The sequence below is a fragment of the Aspergillus ochraceoroseus genome (assembly GCF_002846915.1).
Source record: "Aspergillus ochraceoroseus IBT 24754 chromosome Unknown P175scaffold_2, whole genome shotgun sequence".
Classification (NCBI taxonomy): Eukaryota; Fungi; Ascomycota; class Eurotiomycetes; order Eurotiales; family Aspergillaceae; genus Aspergillus; species Aspergillus ochraceoroseus.
Window position 1 is genome coordinate 3,699,477 of NW_024468477.1, and position 22,604 is coordinate 3,722,080.

Genomic DNA, 22,604 nt, shown 5'->3' on the forward strand with positions numbered 1-22,604 from the left:
CTGTAGTTGTCCACGAATCCCAGACGAAGGGTACCACAGCTGAAACCAAATGAACTAACTGTACCTAGCTTTTGGAAGCCTACCTAACTTCTAAGAGCCCGTGTCAGACCCACTGATCACCGAGACTCCACCGTGTTGGGATTTACGCGAGAACGAGAAAAAAAAAAAAAAAAAGGGGGCTGAGGTTTTTTTTTTTGCTTTTCTCGGTCTGTCTCTGTTGTAGCGAACTGTTCCAGCTTTAGTCTGATAATGTAGTTATTAGGTACGGGGGTGTTCGTTCGCACTGTACTGTATACCTAAGGTACCAAGGTTAGTAGTCAGGAAGGAGGCTGTGTCGGATGCAAATACACTACTATGTACCACTACATACCTACGGAGTGCGACGGCGTAATCCGAGAGGTTTCTTAGTCTTTTCCCCCCTCTCGCTCTCCCTCTTTTATTTTCCCTTTCTTCCGTCCTCCATACTGTCTACATTTGTACTCGGGATCTACTCTGTACTCTTACGACAAAACGCCAATGAAATCAGCACCTCGGATCGGATGCGTGTGGCACAGGCAGCCAGCCAGGCCAAGCACTCCCCTGCGGTAAAGGGGGGGGGGGGCAGCGATGCGAACTGCGTACGTACTGTGTATTACCTTACTCTTAACTCGTTCCCAGTAACTACTTATTAAGCTAGGATATAAGTTAGTTAGTTAACTATTCGGGTTAACTACCTACTTGTGTACGGACTACGGAGCAAGGGAGACAGACAGACAGACCTTTGAAGTTTGGTTTTGGGTTTGGGTTTGGAGGGGTAAGCAGTCACTACCCTCCTAAATTTAGGTATAGCTATAGGTATAGTTAGTATTAGGGTAGGCAGTTTTCAGTTACTACTTACTAGTAGTAGGAGATCCATCCATGAACGTGATGAACTCCATACCAATGATACGGCCGAAGAACTACACCGATAGTAGCCCCGGGCCTCCCTCAGGACCTTCCCAGCGAGGAAAGTGGAAAAGTTAAAGGTAAAAAAAAAAGGAAAAAAAAAAAAAAAAAAAGAAAGACATCTTTAACCTAGTTAGGAAATGGTATACCTACCTAGAAGTGAGTCGTCAATCTAGTACGGAGTAAAATCGCACTAAGACAGGTAGGAGGGGGGAGGGGGAGGAGGATTCTCCAATGTTCGTGACTTGTCTACTAGAGTACTTAGGTATGTCAATGGTTGATGGTTGATGGTTGATGATTGAAAGAAAGCTTAGGCTGGAGTACCTCGGGTGCGGTGGTCTGGTCTGGTCAGTTGAGGTTAGGTAGGAGAGAGTCTGTTATCTGCCCGTGGTTTATTCTCCATCCTCTATCTTTGTAATTGGCAAGAAGGGATATGCGGGTTCTTACGACGATCGCAGACGCGAGCGGGGATCTCTGGGGTTAAGTCTGTTTAGACATTACAATAGGCACAGCGCGTGGGTTGGTATGCCACCCACTCACCGTCGGGAAGGAGATAAACTCCGTGTTTATATCGTTGGATGTGGATTAATCTTAGGTACAGTTAAAACTGGTTTGGCTTTGTTTGAGAACTGTAAGCGGAAAAGGTAATTGTCTACCTATAGTTATACTAATATCACAAATCTTGGGTATTTAACAATATGAAAGCAATAAAATCCCATGACAAATCTAAGAAAAAAAAAAAAAACAATTAAAAAGAATAAAGTGAAAAAGAGGCGTATTTAGGGTATCTCAATGCGTGCATGTGTTGTATAAATCACGATTTATTTCGTCAAAAGGAAAGACCGTAGCCTCGATATCAGGTACAGACGGAGATCCGTAGTACCACAGCAAATTAGAGACAGCGTGTATCCTGATTCTGCATGATCGCAGATTCGCGTACGTGTGGAAATGTTATCGCTGGCTGCGTTGTGTTCGTACGCCGTGGTGGAGGCCGCGGTGGAGGCCCTGGAGGGTTGGTAGACAGCGGTTCAAAACATCCGGTTCCCAAGGACATCAGCCGTTGTATTCGACCTCGAAGGTCAATCTGTGCCAGCACAGTGAACATGTCCGAAATCACATTATCCGAGCGAGAGTGGTCGCAATGAAAAGGAGACGAGCATCCAAGAACCAAGGTCGGGAGGCCGTGTTATCCCCAGTACCATTAATCGGTTGGTTGAGAGATCAGTTCGTGTTGATGTACTTTGTTTCTCGTTTTTCTGGCAGTTGCGAAGAGGGAATCCGCGGTCTGGGGGTTCAGCGGATGAAGCCTACCATAGAGGCACACCGACTGCAGTAGTAGGAATTCATTCCGAATCGAACAACGCCGGGGGAGGAGGATTCGTTCCCGAGACTCATGGAGCGCTGGCATCGGGAGCAGCGGACAATGTCGAAGCTGATGGATCCCGGACTGGATCCGGCGGAAGAGTGCGAACCAACCCCTTTACCAGCTGTCCCGGTCGGCGGGGGCTGAATTTGGACGGAAGAGGAGCTCATAGTGAAATCGTCGGGCGTAGAGGCTAGAAAAGCAAGGAAGGTGGTTGTATTAGCCGACGTTTGGAGATAAATGCGACGAGAGTCGAGTAGTAGCGGTTGCAGAAGTTGGATGCGGAGAAGGCAGGCACCTGGTACGAGGAGACGGTAATAAATAAGGCCAGCGCCCCAAGAGTTCGCTTTAGAGCCTAACAAGAATCCCTGTTCGATCTTAGGCAGAAGAAAGGTGGCCAGGAGTGAAGTCCAGACCGGGTATTTTCTTCATGAGTATCGGTCAAGGTTGAGGGGGAAGTCACTGGGTCGCTAAAGGAATCATGAAGCAGGGCTGTGGGAGGAGGAGGAAGTATACTTATTATTATATTATCGTACAGCCTAGAGAAATAATAATACAATGACTACTATTTTATTGCCAAGGAAAAGTTTCAGGGTCAGAGATCGACCCACTGGGGGGTTTTTTTTTTTTACTTATTTTATTATATTACCAAGTATGGAGTAGTTGTTAACTAACAGTAGTAGTAATGGTAGTAATACGTGCTTTGTATATTAGGTAGTGTTTTATTATTTTCTCCTCTATAAATACTAGGTAATTACTTCTTTTCAAATAATAAAATATCATCATCAGCGAAGAATGAGCTACTAAGGAAGAGTAAGAAAAGAAAATATCTCATTAGTTAAGGCATGTAAATATCCATATATACATTATAATACAGAGTAAACACAATAAAATTACTGATAGCTAACCACTAACTGTTAAAATAGTAGTGACTGGAGCTGAGCGGAAAATGTGGGTTTGTTTCAAACCAAAAAAAAAAAAAAAAGGTGGAAATTGGTCCGCCTGGAAAGAATCTTCTCCCCCTGAGGAAGCATTATCTAGGAATGAGCATTTCTGGTTGCCTACCAGGATTAAGATTGATCAACTAATAGTTAAAGTAACTAACTTCTGTACCAAGAACCATATCATGAGACATGACAAGAGGTATTCAAATTATACAGGGCACAGACATGCATACACTATATGTAGGTAGACTACGTAACAACAGAGAGAACTGGCAGTAGGACGGTCGCATCACTCTCCCGGCCTTTGATGTCAACCGTTAATATATTCAGATTAATCCAATTGTCATAGTTCCTCAAAATAGCACACTAGATGCACAAGTGAAATAATACTGCAGGTTGGCTTGCCCAAAGGGCAAGCTTGAGTCGGTTAGTCCCGACTCTCCGCCACTCGGTATCTTTCTTTCTGCTCCGTATACAGACCTTAACGCTCCAGAGGTCGTGTCGTCATGACGGACTCTGCTGCGAAGCGATCGTCCTTTGGAGCAAACTGATCGACTTTCTCAGGAACCTCCAAACGGTCAAGCCCGGTTTAGGGCCCCAGTCACCTCCTGTAAAACGCGTATCCACCATCACTGGCCGCTTAAGCCGTCGACTCAGCTTGGCCGCTTTCTGCCTAGTCACGACCACATTGTTCGTCTTTATTCGGTCTATTGGTATATATTCATGAGGCAAGTGGAGCATCTTTACGGGCATCTCGTTGGTTCATTTCTAAATTACCATTGGCAGTCAGTTGTCGATGGCCTCATCAACCCGTTGTCGTTGTCGTCGCCCGCTCGGGCTTCCCCGGTCGTCAGATCCCCAGGACACGGCCTCCGTGGCTGTGGTCGCGCAGGTCATCGTTGGTGAATCCCTTAAAAGGTTATTCGTTTTGCCTTCTTCGCTGGCTTCTTCTTATCAACACGGTCATCATCAATCATCAGCATCGCCTCACCAGCGGCATCCGTGCCTGCGAATCAACATAACCCTGACATCAAACCTCGGGAGGCAAACCACCTACCTTATTTCACTCCAGGCAGATAAGGTCAATCTGGATCATCCCTCGTGGAAACCCTGGTTAGCTGAGCGGAGTAGCCTGCGGCCTGATGTCCAATAATTGGCAGCCTCGTGCGAAAGATTGACGCCCGTGCTTCTGGGAATCCTTTGAGCCGGTTCCGTCTGTCTTTGCCTTACGGACTTCACCTCCCGGTCATCTTATGCTGTCTTCAGGACAGGGTGTCCAGCTCCCTTCCCAACCATTTTACCTCGTAAACTATGTAGAACCATATACAGTAGGAATGCGGACCTCTAATATTGGTTTTCATGTGCAAAGTACTCCGTACAGAATACTTATTTATACTTGCAATCGTACCCGTTCGACGGGGCAGCTGCACTGCACCCCGGCTTACGCTGGGCTTTGGCAGCTTTAGCAGATGGTCTGACCCCCCTCTGTCAAGGTGAATCATCATGAAAATGGAACAGAGGCCGTAAACCCATATATTTCCCGACCTTTCCGCGCTTGGGCTACCGCTGGCTTTCTCAAATTGGCGTATCCCCGCATTTTTGAGGTGGAAAGACATCTGCGTTCTGCTTCTGTTCTAGTTATGATGGTATTAATTTTGTTTGTGATTTATTTTCCATGATGCCTATTCCTGTCACTGTCATATTTAGCGGCTTATTTTTATCCACGCAGGATTGAGGCATTTTTGACATTTCTTACTCCTACCTACTATGTTCCGTCTTGTCCGTTATTTACCGATTATGCCGACTACTTCGGATCCAAATAGCCGTTACTCCTACATTCCCTTCGCATTCTGATAACAAATTGCCAATGATGATGATATCTTGAGACTTCGCGTGAAAAGAATGAACACACTGAACGATGCCTCCGTCACGAATTTCTTGCTCTGATGCGGATCGTCATCGCTCATTCTGTCATTGATTTCCGAGCTTCGAGATGTATCCATCAGACATTGGAACTATCAAGGGTTATGCGATAACTTCCTCTTCCTTTAATTGCGTCAATCCCCCACTGCGAAATAAAACCCCCTTCTTTTCCCAAGTCAGAATCATCACATCACTTCTACCTGTGAGCCCGCGGACGTGCATACAAACACCTAGAGTAGAAGTACATTCACGGGGGACAAGTGCAAATCCGAGGAGTTGATGTTATTTTTGCTGTTCTCCCATTAACGAATATCCCGCCCTGCAGCCACTCGGCACAACCCCGACAACTAATCACCAGGCGCAATATTTTAGCCCTAAAAGAGTATAACCAAATTCCAAGCGTCTGCAGGATGCTGTAATAGTGCATGAACGTTCGGTCCGCTTTTTGTTGGTGGTACACTGGGAATGCACGAGGACGAAAAAGTTAGCCTCTCCAACTGTCGCTCGGGTATCGCAACTCGAGGTCCACCAATCATGGTTCCTTAATCTGATCATGATATGAACCAAGTGATCGCGGCGATATCCAGCGCCATGCTTGCTCGCCTACCTATAGAACTTCTTCTGATCCACGGGAAGGTAAGTTGGGAGACATCCCGCTGACATCATTCGTACAGACCGCCGTCAATTTCCCTCTCAATCAGGATTCGAAAGGTCTTTACAGCCCTTGGATCTGGGCTCCTGATCTTGTACAAAACCGCTTGACCTCCGTGGCTGCGGAGGGCAGGGAGATCCCAATATGGCAGAAGTTTGGACCCCATCATCTGCCTTTCTTGCACAGTAATCAATGTCCTGATCGGTGTATGTCGCGTCCTTGCCAGCGAACCTTTGAAGGGCGGCAGTGGCAGGCTGCTTCCTTCCACTTGGCGCCCACGTCATAGTTGGAATGTTACTGACGACAACTCGGAGTAATCAATTTCTTGCCAACGGTAGCTCTGGACCATTATTCTGCTAATATGAAATTTCCTATACCACTTCTCGTTCATGCTGACAACTAAACGCATAATAGCTTAGCAAGCTAAGCCCAAAAGCCGGTGCTCATCGTTACATTACCTTCGTCTTCGCTTCTGGTAGGAACGGGTGATTGATCCAGTGTACCTCTATCTTCTGCCCCGCCACCCCACCTTGAGCTCTTGACCGAAACCACCACCACAACCACAACCACCCCAACATCCTCCAAATTACAACTCGACGGTCTCCTTTCCCATCTCTTGTCTTTTCAGTCCTGACTGTTTGCCCTGTCTTTAATCCTGCGCAAATTTCCGAGTTCATTCGCCATGGCCGGTCCAGCCCCAAACCTCTACAGTTTCCCTAATACCGACGCTCTGGCCGAGCAATTACGAGGGTATGTCCTTCGCCGCCAAAATTCCGCCCTGAGCCGTCACAACACTTTCCGCGTCGCAGTCTCTGGAGGCTCTCTCCCCGTTGTTCTCGCCAAGGCTCTCCTAGCCCCTGGAGATGGCACCCCTGAGGATATCCCTCAATTCTCGAAATGGGAAATCTTCTTCGCAGATGAGCGCGCAGTTCCTCTCGACCATGAGGACAGTAACTACCGCCTCCTGAAAGACGAGCTTCTCAACAAAATCCCATCGCAGCTCGGTTCGCCCCAGGTGCGGACCATCGACCCGAACCATGTCAACGACGAGGACCCACAAGAGCTTGCGGACTTGTACCAAGAAGAACTGATGCGCTCCTTTGCGGCGAAGGATAGTGTGAAGCTGCCTGTCTTTGACCTGATTCTCCTTGGATGTGGTCCCGATGGCCACACCTGCAGTCTCTTCCCAGGCCACCAATTGCTACGGGAGAAGGATGCTTGGGTGTCCCCAATCAGCGACTCCCCAAAGCCCCCTCCAAGACGCATTACCCTCACCCTACCAGTGGTGACGCACGCCCTGAACATTGCCTTTGTGGCCACGGGAGGTGGAAAGAAGGATATCATGAAGCAGATCTTTGATGCAGAGGAGGGGAGAGACCTTCCGTCCTCTCTTGTCAACGAGGGTGCTGGCGATAAGGTGAGCTGGTTCACCGACTATGCCGCAGTGGAAGGGGTCACCTTCCCTAGGCGTGGAAGCCTGTAATCAGGGATGGCTTCGACGTTCACAGGCGAATAAAACCGATTGAATTCACATACTTGTTTGTATGAATCAACTAGAGATTACCAATTCCCCCGAAATCAAAATGCAACAACGCTGGGTTTTAGAATCGGGTTGGCGCGAAGTGAATGAACGGATCTGATGTTCTTAGGCAGTTGACTAGGTATCTTGTCTCTGTCTGTTGTTCGCTCTTCATCCCTATTAATATCCCTCGGTCCCTTTCGTCCCCGATATGAGGGCTGAAAAGTTTATGTGATGGTTTTGATACCATGGGCTATTGTTACCCTTTATGGAGTCATGCACGGTGGTATAAAGGAAATCCAAATTGGAGCAAAAATAGATATACGCGTTACGAATTATAAGATTCCTCAATTGATTTTCATATGTACATCTGGCTGGAGTAGCAAATGGATTTAGGCCATTTTCAACAGCAGCTCCGATGCAGGTACGGATCATCTGCCAGAGGAACCCAACCTATGTCCAATCAAACTAAGTAGTGACCAAGCAAGGCACGACAGTCGGTTTCGTAGGCATGTAAGTAGTCTATACCTAAGATTTCGCCTTTCAATAACGTTCCAGATGGAAGATCAACGACGAGGAACTCAGTCCATACGAGGAGACGAAAGACGCTGCTACTGCCTCCACCCCTCCTCTGGCAACACAGTAGTAGTAGTACATTTAGGTGGGGTACAGAGCTCCGTACAACCCCTGTATACCAGGTAGGTACCTACTAGGTACTCTGTCGGTATGTAGACTTCACCCCTGTTTTTTCCAGCGCGTACTGCGGAGTCCTTGAAAATATACTTACTTGATAAGGTAAACTCAATTCAGGCACTCCCTACCTCCAGGTATTAACATCGAATCCGGATTGCTGGTTGGAGCTACTACTGATCCTGACATGCCTGGTTCTATGGACGTCGAAGATTGCAGATGAAATGCTGAAGAACAGCATTTATATATATTGACAGGGATATATCTGCAGTTACTGCTTTCAAATCCGGGTGCGTACCCAACTGGGTGATAGACAAAGATAGAAGTGGTTACCTGCGGATGTCAAGTAGAGATTTCGCATATGGGTGGAATAGCGAGTTGCCTTGAATATCATAGATCTAAGAAGGTGTTTTTTAAAGTCCAAAAAACACTCCGGTGAGCCTAAAAGCGGCGACAACTAAGATAGTACCCACCGCAGCTCCCAGTCCTTCTCTCCCTATTCTCGGTCTACTCCCACAATCACACCCACCAATACTGGATTATTCTTTTCTTTCTCTTACCCTCTATTGAAATTATGCCCATCCCTACGCGTTCAGGTTCCCTACGGCTACGGGAGCCCCGAAAACAGGTCAGTCAGTCTTGTATCAGCATTGAGATCCCCTTGCATGCGATGATCCGAACGTCCTCTGACACGGGCTGTCGTCAAAGCCTACCCCTGTAGGACGCTCCATTGCAAACACGCCGGTCTCAACCCCCACCAGAGCAACAGATGATACCACACAGAATACCGAGAATCCTTCGGGTCGAAACAGAAGCCTTCTCCCCGTCCACGATGGACGCTCCACAGCAACCACAACAACGACGCAATTACCACAGCGGGCGAGTACAATCGTCCAGAATCCGCTCTCGAAGCAGCCGCAAGAACAACCACCAGTACAGACTTCTACTGCCCTCCCAACACGCCGTCAAAGCCTTATGCGACTCGCCCAATTGAAGACCCCATCTTCTATGAAACCGAGCCCTGTGTCGACGACAGTAAAGAGAACAGCCATTCCCCGTGGTCCACCCTCGCCACTGAAAAAGGATGACGTCTCGAAGAAAAATGATATGCCTCCTCCTCTGCGACCGACTCGATCGGCCTCCCTACGACAACCCGCAAGTTCAAGCGCCGGAACTCCGACAGCGGCGAAGGGGCATGCAAGACATCGTAGTCAGGTTGCTACTGTTACTCCAGCTTCTAGCCAAGGAGTTCGGAAGGCTGAGCCTCCTCAACTCACACCTACGCCGACAACGCCCCGGCTACGAACTCAATTTTCCACCTACCAACAGCATTACTCGCCGAAGAAAACGACGGCAAAACCACCGACTCCCGTGCCAGCAGCTAGTGGTTCCAGCGATGTTGCTTCCTCGTTGATTCCCTCATCCTGGCCAGAGATTGCGGCGTTGCAGACAGAGCTGTTGCAGCTAAGTTTACTACATGAGTCCTCGTTGCGACAAAACACCGCTTGGGAAACTGGTGCCGAGGCGCAATTACGGAGCAAGTATGACTTGGTTGCGGCAGATTATAGGGGAATTTTGGGTGCGGAAAATGAGTCACAGAGGAAAGTCAATGGGCAAGCCTTGCAGTATTGGCTCAAGAATGCACACGAGCGCAACGGTCAGCAGGGCTTTGCAGAACAAATCCAGCTCCTGTCGCGAGTTGCGCAGGAAGTATATGATTTAAGCGACGGCCTAGGGGGGCGGTATGCAGTGGTTGTCCTGGAGTTCGAAAATTGGTTCCAAAGGGTCGAGGAACTAAGAAATGCCCGACTTTTACAAGTAGGGGGACTGGGGCCCGTGGTCTTCATAGATCCTCTGGACCATGCCTGGAAGGAGGAGGTAAATACCTTGATCATGAAGCTAGAATTGGCGTCGAGACAATTACAGAGCCTGGATATCTTGGGCTACCGAGAAGAGGAGCTGCTTGGCAGTTCTGCGCTCTTACGAACGGCTAAGGGTCTTGATGAGATGACCCGTCTGATGGTCGAGGAACTGAACGCAATTCGTAAGATCGAAATTGACACCGTAAAGTCGGAAGAGATGTGGGTTAGTCAGCTGGCACAGCAGTTGACAGCGCCACGGCAGCAGCAAGACGAAAAGGTTCCAAGAACTGGAATGTGGAGACGACCGTTGTTGAAATCATGACAGCGCTGCCCGTATTGCTCCAGTTTCTCCATCTGCCCTGTCTTGTTCCTCGCGCGGCTACGAAGTACTCCTGGCAACATGTCAGGTTGTTCAAGGTTGTTCCTGTCCAACCTTCCAAGGCACCGACATTTTCGTGGACTTGAAAACAAAAGAGGTGCAAGAAAAATTGACTACTCCCAGAGTCAGTTGTAAGCGAAGAGGAAAAACCAGTTTTAAATTATTTTTTCTTCCTGCGGTACCGAGATGAAGGGCTTCACATAGATTTGACTGGACAAAAGCATGCTCGACCATCCAGAATTCCGGTTGTCGAAGATGTCATCGAGACAGAAAAACCGGTTTTCTTGCATTTTTTTTTTGTTTTTCTCTTTCCTTCGATACTGACACTAGTCTCCCATGGTTAGAATTACCCATCTTCCGTGAGTGGGTTGGGTCCTTTTGGATCCTGGCGGAGCACCAGCCTAGTTCTTGCTGCAGTGTACATACTCCGTACAGACACAGACACAGACACACACGCAGTTGCTGATACCGGACGCATCCAAAACTCGCTTCTCTGGAGATGTGTCTGTCTTGTATACACATTGCCTGTATTTATCCTTGCGGCGAGACCCGATGTGGTAAGATATCTGGGGAGGGACGCGGGGTTCGACTGTTTGCTACGAGTTCTAACCTGCGCGAGCATCGTTGGCTGTCCGGATCTAGGCCTTGGAGACCCCTGAGACACAAAACACGTAACCTGCTCGTTCCCTTGGCCAGCGCATCCATGGTTATAGTACGATAGTAGTCTTCATGTGTTGGTGGTGGGCTGATTCAGGGTTGAGATGCTGGATAGCGGCCCGATAATTTCGAATCTTGGGATCTAATCAACCCGGGAGTCCACAAAAAACCGGAGAAACAACCTGGATTTAATGATTGTTCACATTCGAAAATTTCTGAAAAGACAGGTTGACACAGCGAAGATTGAACAAGGAGTACTTTGCGCCAGGTGTCCTTTTGTGCAACAGACTGGAACAGGATGTCAGGAGGCAGATCGGGCCCTAGGAGTAATTTCTACTAGGGCTAGTTTCTTTTTTTTTTTGTGTGTAAGGGACAAGATAGCTAACAAGAGAGAGTCGATGCTGTTCTATTTAGTTCTTACGCTCTGGGTACTATTTATTTACAGCTCCCGATCCATGACAAGAGATGGCTAGAGGGCAAGGAATAGAGAGATATCCTTTTATTGAATGACTCTGTTAACTAGTCAAGTATTCGATGATCGTATTTTGTACAGACTGAAGAATTAACCAGTTAGTCTAAATTGAAGACCTGCGGAGGAGATCCTGACTCAGCACAGATCCTGTCGTCATAACTAGTTAGTTAGTTAGTTCTGGTTACATTATTCCATTGCGAGTTTCTCACTCTATCCCGCTCCTCAAGTGATGATGTGGGTTAGGATGCTTCCAGATAGGACCGGATCGATTGGGATGGGAACATCTACTCCTCCTCTTCTCCTGTCTGGAGGAAGAGAAAAGGATGAGAAATCATCGAGAAGAACTGAGTGACATCATCGTTCCCGAAAAGTACTTACTCTGGGGGGCTGGACTCTTTCCCATGTCTGCGGTACTCCTGAGATACTCCGGACTAGCCAGTACATTCTCGTGATTTGAGGGATGGAACGGCGCTCTCATGAACCTCCCGACTTTTGGTGTCTGGTCCACTAACTAGTATCAGTCAGTTCTGGACCTGGTGGATCTTTTCAGTCTCTCTGCTTTCTGCACTCATTTCCTTGCCTTCTTTCCTTCCTTCTTTTCTTTCCTTTTTTTTTCCCTTTTTTTTTTTTTTTCCTCTCCCCTTCCACTTCTCATTTACTCCCTCCTTCCCCTGTAGGAATTATATCTCATGGTAATCTCTCATCTTGTTGTTAGCCCATCTTGTCCTCTCCCCCGCTGTTTCCGCCACACTATATTCAGTTAGCAAGAGCCTGAGGCTCGGTATCTGGTTACCCATTGTTTCCTTGAACTCTCCCCTCCTCCTGCCTCGCGCTCATTTCTTCTGCGCTCTCTCTCCCCCTCATATCATATCGTTCCCCCAACCTTTACCCCATGTTCCCCCTTCTGCAGTTCCTTCCTCCTCTTTCATGACTCCACCCCTTCTCTGTCTTTCTCCCATCCGATCTGCTGCCTCTGCGAGTCTCAGCCTGACGTCACTCTGGCGGATCTGTGGGCGCGATCTTGCGCTACACGCAATGCTTCTGGCCCGTTGGTGCTAAGCAGCCACTTGTTCCTCGCCCGTCCACCGACTCAGAAATGACCAGATCGCTGTACGACCGTATTTGGCGCCGCGAGGCAGGGGAAACGTCGCGGTGGGCTAATATCCGTGGTCTTTATGGCTCCAAAGAATGGGTTGACAATCTTGACATTGTCAACGAGTTAGGGGGACATACTGGCTGTGTCAATGCCCTAAGGTATGTTCTCTGTGCGCTTTGGGGACTCCACTCTCCTCTCATGATCCTAACATCTTTGCAGTTGGTCGCGATCCGGCAAACTTTTGGCCTCAGGCTCCGATGACTATCACCTGAACATATATTCCTACCAGCCAGACTCGTCAACCGCTCCCTTTTCGTTGAACACCAGTGTTTACACGGGCCATACCGGCAATATATTCTCCGTCGCGTTTATGCCGCATTGCAACGACCGGACATTAGTGACCGCCGCCGGTGATTCTCAGGTACGGGTCTTCGACATCGAATACACCAACAGGACAGTTGCACCTCTGCCCTCCACACAGTATCGGAATCTCCCGTTGAATGACTTCTTTAGCAATGCGCGATACCTCGGGGTGGGAAATACCAATGCGCGAATCTACCGCAGCCACGCGGACCGTGCCAAGCGGATTGTTACTGAATCATCGCCACATCTTTTCCTGACATGCTCTGAGGATGGGGAAGTTCGCCAGTGGGATTTGCGTCTACCGTCATCTGCATACCCCAAACCTCGGGGTGGACTATTGTTCATGGCTCACTCCCACGGCGGGCATGACGACTCCAACGTGCCTCCTCCCTTAATCTCCTATAAACGGCACAGAGTGGATCTGAATACCATCTCGTGCTCTCCAAGCCAACCGCATTATATCGCGCTGGGTGGGGCGCACCTCCACTGCTTCCTTCATGACCGACGCATGCTGGGACGTGACCTTTCTGTGGAAAAAGGTGATCCTGGCGCTTCACCTGGCATAGGTGATGAGGAGAGGATGAATCAGGCAACGCGATGTGTGCGGAAGTTTGCGCCAAACGGAAAGCAGCGAACCAAGTCACCTTACAAGGGTCATATTACCGCATGTAAAATCAGCAACGCTAACCCCAACGAAATGATTGTGAGCTGGTCCGGCGACCACATATACAGCTTTGATTTGATTCGAAGTCCCGATGCCACAGAAATCCAGCAGGCACGCCAGTCGTTTACGCTGGGGAAGTCCCTTTCCCGTAGGAGGCGAGGTTCAAAGAACAGAAAGCGTAAGCGCCACAATGGAAACTCATTGTCTTCCAACTCTAGTGGTGGCCGGCGCAGATCTCGTCGATCTGATGCAACGCAGGAAAATGGTGAGCTTGCATTCCGTGTCCGGTACGGAAATGGCGAGGTAGAGAATATCTCCCTTCCATCTCTTTTGCAAGAACATGCCACATCCGATGCGACTTCGGCGGAAATATTAGAACAGGCAAGATATTCTGTGCTCTCCGAAGCACAAAAACATAGCCTGCGGATTGCCAAGGGTCTTGTTAAGCTGCGGAAAGCCCTTTTCTCACTGGAAGCCTCGGTGCGTGAAGAGGCTGAGTTGTCAAACCCATTTTCCATCATGGCCTTCAAGGAATCATTCTCCTCTGTCCTCATGCAAGCAGCGACGCTTTTGCCTCAGATGGAAGAGGCCATGCGCACGTGGGGATATCCGATGAATCCTACTCCCGAGGTTGTGCGGGTTCAGCAAGCTCTCCGTCGCAATCGCGAGTCATCATATAGATTTATCCAAGCCGCTGGGACGCTAGCCCGGGCTTTAGGCGGAGAGGCTCAAAGTCCAGGATTAGACGAACGCGAATTGGAGATGTTCCAGCAAATCAAACCTACCCCCGGAGAAGATGGCGTGCTTAGTCGGAGAGAGCAATTTGGGTACGATTTTTTGAAGGCAATATTGTTGTTTGTCCAGGGAGGTCGAGGGTCTGTTTTCTCTGGGTTTAAGCACGAGTCCACTAATCGGCGCCATTGGAACCGGTTCCCTATACCGGAAAATGCCGATGAGAGGGCCATTGAGACAGTGTTGATCCCATATTTGCAAGAGCTCGCGGACAGCACTCTTGTGGTAAACGTTGATACTTCTAGGTTCGAGCATGACATAACCCGTGTGCTTTTCCCCTCCCAGCATGCGGCAGTGGATGCGTTTTCATATGCCCTAAACATGCAAGAGCCGATCAAAAATCCCTCGGAAACGCCTGCCGATATTGACAATCACAATGGGAACTCCAACTCAGCCACCACCAGGGCCACCGATCCGTCTACGTCTCTGCAATTCTGGCTTCTAGAGGTTGGCCGCGGGATTTTAATGGAGGCGGGCACAGGCGTGAATTTCGAGTTCGTCAATCGGGCTTTCGGCGGATTAAACGCTACCGTGGAAGACGAAGCATCTGAGAGTGAAATAGAGATAGAGAGATCCCAGGACGATACGGAGGCGAACATTGAGGAGGAGCCGATTCAGGATATCAGCTTGACAATAACTCGGGACCCCAGTCGCGACCTTTCACGACTCAGAGATGATGTCCAAGACGGCACGGAGACGCCCACTACCAGTAGTGTCATGGAAAGCGATGAAGACGAGAATGGCGACGCAATGGAAGAGAGTGATGATTTTGCAGCTGCCCTGGGCCTAAACTTTGACGACTCTTCGGACGAGAACGAGGACGATGAGGACGACGATGACGACGATGATGACGAAAATGGGTTTGACGGTGATAGCAGCGATACAGATCCTGCTGAGCGCATGTTCAGAAACTACGGGTTCCAACGGAGTCAAAGAGAGGAGGAGGTGGAGGCCGATGTCCCGTGCTCCCCCCATACTAGGGTTTACACCGGGCACTGTAACGTTAAGACGGTCAAGGATGCCAACTACTTTGGACTGAATGACGAGTATGTTGTGAGTGGAAGTGACTTGGGCCACATATTTATCTGGGAAAGGGACACCTGCAAGCTGGTCAATATTCTCAAGGGCGATGATGAAGTGGTGAATGTAGTGCAAGGTGCGTCACATACTAGGCCGGTACCTTCATTCGGATACACATGTTAACCATTTATCCGTAGGCCACCCCTATGAGCCAACCATGGCAGTTTCTGGTATCGACGATACCATCAAAATTTTCTCGCCAGATCAACGTGCCCAGGAGGACGCCCGCCGTGGTATCAACATCTTGGACCCTAGCAACCCTGCCAATACGCTTGGACCGGGCTACGGTGGTCTCAAGAGTTGCAAGTGTATGCATGATAGCTATCGAATCATGAGCGAGAATGATGTTCAGCGACAAGGGGGCATGAGCGATGCATTCATCACGGTACGTACACCCTTAGGTGACCGCTCTCCTTCCACCTTTGGGACTCGGACTCATCTAACGGTAAACAGAGACACATGCTGGCTCAATTTGCGGCAACTGTACGTGAGCAACAGGGGGGGCTAGCCTCTGGAGAGAACGCCCGGATTGTTTTGGATGAAAATTGTGCCGTAAGTATCTTCTTTTTGGTTTCTCGGAATCATAAATCAGGCTGACGAATTTGCTTGCGGGCAGGTGATGTGAGGGACCCCGCGATCAGACAGAACAGAAAGTAAGGATGTCCAACGGATAGGAAATAGGGAAATTATCTCGAAATCCCCCTCCTCAGAAGCACCCATCGTTCACGACTGGTTTCTTTTCTTTGGCGGCGAGAGCATTGAATCCAGATGTTTTCACCGCGGGTCAGAAGAAAGAATTTGAAGGACGAAATGCTGTGCAATGGAAAGAAGTCTGGAAAGAGCAAGAGGGCCCAATAAGACTCGCGCATTACCATTAATAATTCAGCTCTGGGGTTTGTCACCTTCTGGCTCTTTTTTTTCAGATCGACCAACCCTCTGTAGTCGATATCCCGAATCGGGCTGCGGCGATGATCCACAGCACCGGCTGGAACAGCCCCCTCTCACTCTCTACACAGGAGATTTCCTGAATCCCATATTCCAGGAACTGTTTCTCTTATTTACACAATCTGTAATAACTAGTGTCCACGGGTGATCTCGGTTTTATGTCGTTTCTTCTTGTAGTTGGGTCGGGTCAGGTCAGGTGACCTATCTGCGGGGGTTGATTTTTTTTTTCGACTTCTTCTTCCATGATGTACCGACCAAGTCCTGAGTAAAAGACGCATATATTTTAGAAGGAAAATACATGCTTAGCATCAATATCTCGATCAATTCCTCCTACAAGGCTTTATAGATCGGCAAGGCTAGCTCTCACAAATTCCGACACAGAAAATCAAGCACATGCCACATCCTTAATTTCTACTATACCTACTACTATACCCCCGCCTTCCCTGCGCATTTGCAATTGCACAGGACTCGGGAATCGAGATAATAAGCATGCCAACTCCGGCCCAAAACTTGCAAGACCGCGCAGATGTCACTGCCCGTCTCTATGCAGACCCCCATAACCCACACTTGCACCTGGAGCGCGGACTGGTCCATCAGCGTTTGGGGTTCGCGGATCTGGCTTCGGCCGATGCGTACAGGGCGCTCTCGTTACTGGATTCTGTCCTGGATCCGGAAGGGTGTGAGTTTCATGCGCGGAGGAAGTTACATTCTGATGTAGCTACAGAGCAAGACGAGGAAGACGATGAAGATGAAGATGAAGATGAAGCATTCGAATCCATTACAGAAACCGAATTCAATGAGATCATTGGGCCGGTGTATGCGCTTCTCGTGAAGAGTCTTGTCCGGTGCGGGTGTCTCCGTGATGCGTACGAGTTTGCGGTGCGGGGATTGGCCGTTTTGCAGAATTTGGAGGTGGCCATTGAGTCTGTTTCTTCGGCGAAGAGGGTTCTACTGGCGCAGATCGAAGTCATCAAGAGGAGATATTATGGACGAAACCCTTCTGGAATGGGCATTGATATCCAGAAGCTCAATGCCCAGGGTTCTGCCCGGAGAATCCTCTACCCCTGGAACGAGCATGAACCGGACCGGAAAGCGCCCGACACCTTGCTGCTCCTGAATGAGCGGTTGAAGGATGTTGCCCCGAAATGTGAGGTTCGCGCTGTTGCCTTGCCGGCGCTACATTCGACTACTGCCACCACCACCACCACCACCACCGCAGACCAGGAAACCCCTCCGAAAGACAACGACAAAGAGCAAGAAGACGGAGAAGTCTCTATCCAACTCGGCCTCTTCGCCAAAGAAGACCTCTTCCCTGGCGAAACCATCCTCCACGAAACCTCGCTCCTCACAGCGACAAACCGTCTCCACGACGACCTATGCGACGCCTGTAACGGTCCCCTGCCGAATCTTGGATCGTCAACTTCACCAATCGCCTGCGCAGGCTGCGACGACACCATCTTCTGCTCTGCGTCCTGCCATGACCGGGCGCAGGAGATCTACCACGGCGCGGTCTGCGGCCTCATGGAGGGCCTCGAGTCCATAGGAAAGGACATCCCCGATGCCAAGGACAAAGCAGATTATCTCTATCTGTTACTGCTGGGGCGGGCGATAGCCATGGCGGCAACGCAGGAGATGCACCCATTAGACCTCCCAGAAGTGAAGTATATCTGGGGGGATTTCCATGACTTCCAACCTTCTTCCCTTGCACACTCGGGTTCCAGTTCCGGTTCGGAATTCGACTCAACCACCACCTCCAATCTAGCTGTAAATTCACCACCACCACCACCACCACAACAACAACAACGACTACAAAACGAAGCAACCCTCCCCTTCAGCTTCCACCTCAACATCCTCCAACCCATGCGCATCCTCGAAGAAATGGAACTAGACCCCTACACCACCCTCCCGCTCTACGATACCTGGGTCCTGAACACCCTTTACGCCAAGTTCCGCGGCACGGCGTCGGGCCGCCTCTCGACCTGGGACGGCGGACCTGAGCTCTGCGCCGTCCATCCGCTGTGGTGCTTAGCGAACCATTCCTGTGATCCGAACGTGAAGTGGGAGTGGGGGGGCGAGATTACGTTTCGGGTGAGGGGGGCAGAGGAGCGGGCTGTTTGGACGAAGTCGAAGTCGAAGTCGAGGACGGAGACTGCGACTGCGACTGCGACTGCGACTGAGAAATCACAGGGAATCAAGAACTGGAACGGTATTCGGAAAGACGAGGAGATTCTGAATCATTACTGTGATATTGGGCTGGATGTTAAGGAGCGGAGGGAGTGGGCGAGGGGCGCCCTGGGGGGGGGGTGTTTATGTGAGAGGTGTATTTGGGAGGCTGGGGGTGATTGTTAATGAAATAGAGCGTTGGAATAGAGTATTGGAATAGAGTATTGGAATTGAAGCATGGAGATGGTCTGGATAAAAAAAAAAACAAAAAAAAAGGCCGGGGAAGGGGGTCGGTCTACTTTTTAGAGAGAGAGAGAGAGAGAGAGAGAGAGAAGTCATTTCCTGTCTCCCTTTTTTGGGAAATGCAAGTCGGATTAATATCTTCTGCTTGAATTTTAGTGTGGATACGAAGCTATGCTATAAATACATCGTTATGATAGTGAATTGACCGGACTAGAACCTTCTTGAAAATCAACCTGTCGTTATGGTGAGTTGTAGTCGCACTCTTGGATTAGTTTCGTGCGCGACGAGGAGGAGGACTCCGTGACCCAGACACAGAACTAGAGTTTCGTCGTCGCCGGGGCGGACTGCGAGAGCGAGACTCGGAGTAGTCCCGCGCTGGCCGGTTTGGAGGCGGGCGCCGGGAGGATACGCTTCTTTCTGCCCGCCTGCGGGGAGGAGGCGACTGGGACTCTGAGGGGTACCGCTTGCTGCCTGCTGCTGGCGCTCGTCGAGTAGGGGGCGACACAGACCGTGACGGCGACCGCGAGTAACTGCGGTCTCGTCCGCCGCGTCGGGGTGGGGTGGCGGACTGCGCAGGGGAGCGACGCGGAGAACGCGAGTCAGCCCGCCCACCTTTGGTCCGGCGAGGGGGAGTGCGAGACCGGGATCGGCTGTACGAAACTGAGCGCTGGCGGCTTCGTGACACCGGCGATCTAGAGCGTGATGCGGTATAGGAGCTTGGGGTGTAGCTGCGACGGGAGGAGCCCGACAAAGACCGTGTATAGGATCGGCCTCGGCTGGTTGAACGGCCACGGCCACGGTCACGGCTGCGGCTTCGGGATGGTGATCTAGAGTAGGAGTAGGAGCGGGATCGGGATCGGGAGCGTGAATGGCGGGGCCCGGTGCATGTAGAGCAGCTGGAGCGCGTGCTGACTGACTCCGAGTCCGAATCCGCCCTGTCGCGCGTAGGAGGCAAAGCGGGAACTGTTGGCTTGGGTATGTTTTTCAAGTGCTCGCGCATGTCCTCGGTCAGAGCACCGAAACCAATGCTAGTGAAATAGTTGACGGAGAAACGGGTGTTGCGAGGGTTGTCCACCGGGAAGAGACCCTCAAAGCTGGGCCGTAGAATCTCATCTCGCATACGCTCCTGCAGCTTTGGCATGCCAAGATGCTCTCCAAGGTCCTGAAAAAGAATTTTAATAAAGATACGGCTGCTCGATGTCGTTTCTTCCTCGTTCAGGTGAATGATAGACAAGACATGCCAGCCAATAGCGTCATTGCTGAGCATATGGCCGAAGAAACGGGCAATGTTGCGCAACCGGTTGGTTTCGTATCGATGAATCGTGTCGTAGTATTTGGCAAATGCTGCCTCGAAAAGGTCGGACCACAGGCGATTGATCTTTGCGAACCGCTCGCCAATCAGGCCATAGAACTTGGAGTATGTTCGCTCCTGGGAACAACATTCAATCACCATGGATGGAAGTTCAGGCTCGAGTCCAGCTGGCAGCGAAATCTTCATGAGTTTGTGACAGCATTCTTCAAAGTCAATACTGGACATGATAGTGAGGTAGATAGTTCGACGCAGGTTGACAAGATCCGTGTTGCTTTGGTCTTTGATATCGATCTTCCGTTCTTCGTCGGATTCCTCGTCCGAGCTTTCATCACTTTCATCCTCATCTTCCTCATCACCGCTACCTTCTCCTAGAATTTCTGCCTTGAGCTTCTTGTAGGCCTCCTCGTGCTCCTCCCACTGAGCATCAAATTTGAATATGTTGAGGCTGTCTTGAGTTTCGATCTCGTCGTCGAGTCCGATTCGATGGGTAATCTGATCCTCCTCCTCCACTAGATCAAGTTCTTCTTTAACTGCCGGGTTGTCCTTGTATCGGTCCTTGCGCACTTGGAATAGAACTTCGATCATATATTGCACTCGCTTGTCAATGTCGGCCTCGTGTAGGATATTTCGGAATTGATCAAACACCGCCAGGGCAATGGGTCCGCTCATTTCCTCCAAATGTTGTCCAACTTCCCTTGTCAGGCCAACTGCAATCTCAACGCTATCGTCTGTAGGTTTGTGGAGGAGGAGAAGCAAGATCTGAGCGGCAAGCATTTCATGGACGACCTGCTGGTTGCACAGATGGGCGATAAATGTCGTGGACGAAATACAAACCGCCTTATCATTTCTTTTGAACGCTTTCCGGAACTGCACGATTAGCCGACTGAGGAGCAGTTCTCCGACTTGGGGTAGTTTGGTATTGACAATGGCCGCCATTGCGGCATAGATCGGGGTGAAGGGCAAACTTGCTGCTTGCGCCTTCATGATACTCCTGCAGAACAAACCACGCCCCCTGACAAGATTTTCACCAAAGAGCTCTGGAACGATGAATTTGATGTTTGACACGTTGACCTTGTTAATCAACCCATTGATGGACTTTTTCAACGCTTCCCAAGCCATTCGTTGGTACTCCTTACTGGTTTTGTCGGTGATCTGGGCCTGCAGAGCGCGAAGGCGAGCGGGAGGGATATATGTACCGCCCGAGCGCATGTTCAATAGTTTCTCATATTCGGCTTTGGCTGCCGCCTGCTTCTGTTCCTCTGTCATGGGTTTTCGCGCGGCTTCTTGTTTCTCATGTTCGCGAACTCGTTCAGCGAGTTGGCGCTCGCGTTCGACCGCATGCTCTGGGTCAATTCTCGGCGCATCGCTATCAGGCCCGAGAGGGTCTCCAGGAGGGGAGCGTCGTCGATTCGGTGAAGGCGAACGGGAGGGAGGCGAGCGCTTTCGAGAGCCCGAGGGTCCTGGGGAGTACGAAGCACCTGGGGGAGGCGTAGGCACTCGCACCGCAGACTGCAAGACGAGAGAATCCGTCATACTTCTTCGCAGTCCCTCAAAAAAGAAACAAACCACTCAGGTATCTAGATAATCCGTAGATTGCTCTAGAATCGAAAGGTAGGATGGAGGTCTGTCGAACGAAATGTGAGGCGGCGAAGGAGAAGTCTTAGCGCGGGTGAGGTCACGTGGTAGCTTAGGAGCCAGGCTGGCGCATCTCCTTGTCGTGTGTATACGAAGAGACCGTCTTCAATTCAAGATTTTGCTTTTACCTCTTGCGCTCAGTCTGGAAATTCCCTTTTTTTTCACTATGGTAAGGATTTCAGTCACTATTCAGTTGCCCTACAAGCAATGATGGAGTTTCAGTGTGCTGATTCATTCTAGCTGGGCCAACTCGTGGGATCTGCCATGCTTCTGGTCGCGACTGCGATCTTCCTCTATTACACGGCGTGGACTCTGCTCATGGTATTCCCTGCTTTCTATCTGCTATACTTACAGCCGTAGATAAATTGCTAACTCCTGCCAGCCATTCGTCGATCCCGGTCACCCTCTCCACGATTTCTTCCTCCCTCGCGTATGGGCTATTCGCATCCCCGTGATCCTCACCCTTCTGGGCTCAGCTGTCGTTGGTACTTTCATCGGCATTGTGATGATCAATAGCAACAAGAAGAAGGCAGCGAAGGCGAAGGTTGCTGCTAAGAAGAAGACCTGAGCTGTGCAGACAGCTATTCTTGTCGGGTTGCGAAAGGAGTGTGTATAAGACGATTTTATTAGGGGGGCGGCTTAATACTTGATAATCTGTAACAATACTTCTGCATTTCTTATATTTCCCTCGCCGCTTGATAATCTTTGGGTTGACAGCGCAACTCCCTATATGTTGTTGTCGTTCCTTCTACCTTGCGTTCTCCCAGGGGAAGGAAGGTATTAGAGTTCTTGGTGAAACCAAAGACTCGATTTCCGCTAGAAAAAAGACTTGGGAAACCCCTAAATACAGACCTGATCTGATCACCCTTTGTGATGTCCCATATATATCTTGTCGTCTAGAACCTGACAGGTGACGATGGCACGCA

The 22,604-nt window shown here is 49.9% G+C and overlaps 8 protein-coding genes across 8 annotated transcripts; 5 read left to right on the plus strand and 3 right to left on the minus strand.

Moving 5' to 3' along the window:
• Positions 1-2,217: 2,217 nt before the first annotated feature.
• P175DRAFT_0508101 (uncharacterized protein) lies at positions 2,218-2,457 on the minus strand (the record flags this gene model as incomplete). The annotated part of the gene is made up of 1 exon (XM_040898314.1): positions 2,218-2,457. One exon carries the CDS (start codon positions 2,455-2,457, stop codon positions 2,218-2,220), a length of 240 nt encoding a protein of 79 aa, XP_040754810.1.
• Positions 2,458-3,693: 1,236 nt separating this feature from the next.
• On the minus strand, positions 3,694-4,847 carry P175DRAFT_0556059 (uncharacterized protein; the record flags this gene model as incomplete). The annotated part of the gene is made up of 2 exons (XM_040900670.1): positions 3,694-4,181; positions 4,640-4,847. The coding sequence occupies 2 exons, from the start codon at positions 4,845-4,847 to the stop codon at positions 4,018-4,020; spliced, it is 372 nt and encodes a 123-aa protein (XP_040754811.1). The 3' UTR covers positions 3,694-4,017.
• A 1,641-nt stretch (positions 4,848-6,488) lies between these two features.
• P175DRAFT_0508102 (6-phosphogluconolactonase) lies at positions 6,489-7,289 on the plus strand (the record flags this gene model as incomplete). Its single annotated transcript, XM_040898315.1, has 1 exon — positions 6,489-7,289. One exon carries the CDS (start codon positions 6,489-6,491, stop codon positions 7,287-7,289), a length of 801 nt encoding a protein of 266 aa, XP_040754812.1.
• Positions 7,290-8,529: 1,240 nt separating this feature from the next.
• P175DRAFT_0475723 (uncharacterized protein) lies at positions 8,530-10,199 on the plus strand (the record flags this gene model as incomplete). The annotated part of the gene is made up of 3 exons (XM_040895249.1): positions 8,530-8,643; positions 8,724-8,817; positions 8,950-10,199. The coding sequence occupies exons 1-3, from the start codon at positions 8,590-8,592 to the stop codon at positions 10,197-10,199; spliced, it is 1,398 nt and encodes a 465-aa protein (XP_040754813.1). The 5' UTR covers positions 8,530-8,589.
• A 2,282-nt stretch (positions 10,200-12,481) lies between these two features.
• On the plus strand, positions 12,482-16,005 carry P175DRAFT_0491776 (WD repeat-containing protein; the record flags this gene model as incomplete). Its single annotated transcript, XM_040895853.1, has 5 exons — positions 12,482-12,639; positions 12,701-15,456; positions 15,518-15,765; positions 15,834-15,932; positions 15,997-16,005. 5 exons carry the CDS (start codon positions 12,482-12,484, stop codon positions 16,003-16,005), a joined length of 3,270 nt encoding a protein of 1,089 aa, XP_040754814.1.
• Positions 16,006-16,814: 809 nt separating this feature from the next.
• Positions 16,815-18,674, plus strand: P175DRAFT_0432153 (putative MYND domain protein; the record flags this gene model as incomplete). The annotated part of the gene is made up of 2 exons (XM_040893523.1): positions 16,815-18,051; positions 18,145-18,674. The coding sequence occupies 2 exons, from the start codon at positions 16,815-16,817 to the stop codon at positions 18,672-18,674; spliced, it is 1,767 nt and encodes a 588-aa protein (XP_040754815.1).
• Positions 18,675-18,822: 148 nt separating this feature from the next.
• Positions 18,823-21,660, minus strand: P175DRAFT_0499972 (uncharacterized protein). Its single transcript, XM_040896850.1, has one exon. It carries the CDS (start codon positions 21,574-21,576, stop codon positions 19,000-19,002), a length of 2,577 nt encoding a protein of 858 aa, XP_040754816.1. The 5' UTR covers positions 21,577-21,660; the 3' UTR covers positions 18,823-18,999.
• A 172-nt stretch (positions 21,661-21,832) lies between these two features.
• On the plus strand, positions 21,833-22,246 carry P175DRAFT_0475736 (dolichol phosphate-mannose biosynthesis regulatory protein; the record flags this gene model as incomplete). The annotated part of the gene is made up of 3 exons (XM_040895250.1): positions 21,833-21,847; positions 21,919-21,999; positions 22,061-22,246. Exons 1-3 carry the CDS (start codon positions 21,845-21,847, stop codon positions 22,244-22,246), a joined length of 270 nt encoding a protein of 89 aa, XP_040754817.1. The 5' UTR covers positions 21,833-21,844.
• Between the last annotated feature and the right edge of the window lie 358 nt (positions 22,247-22,604).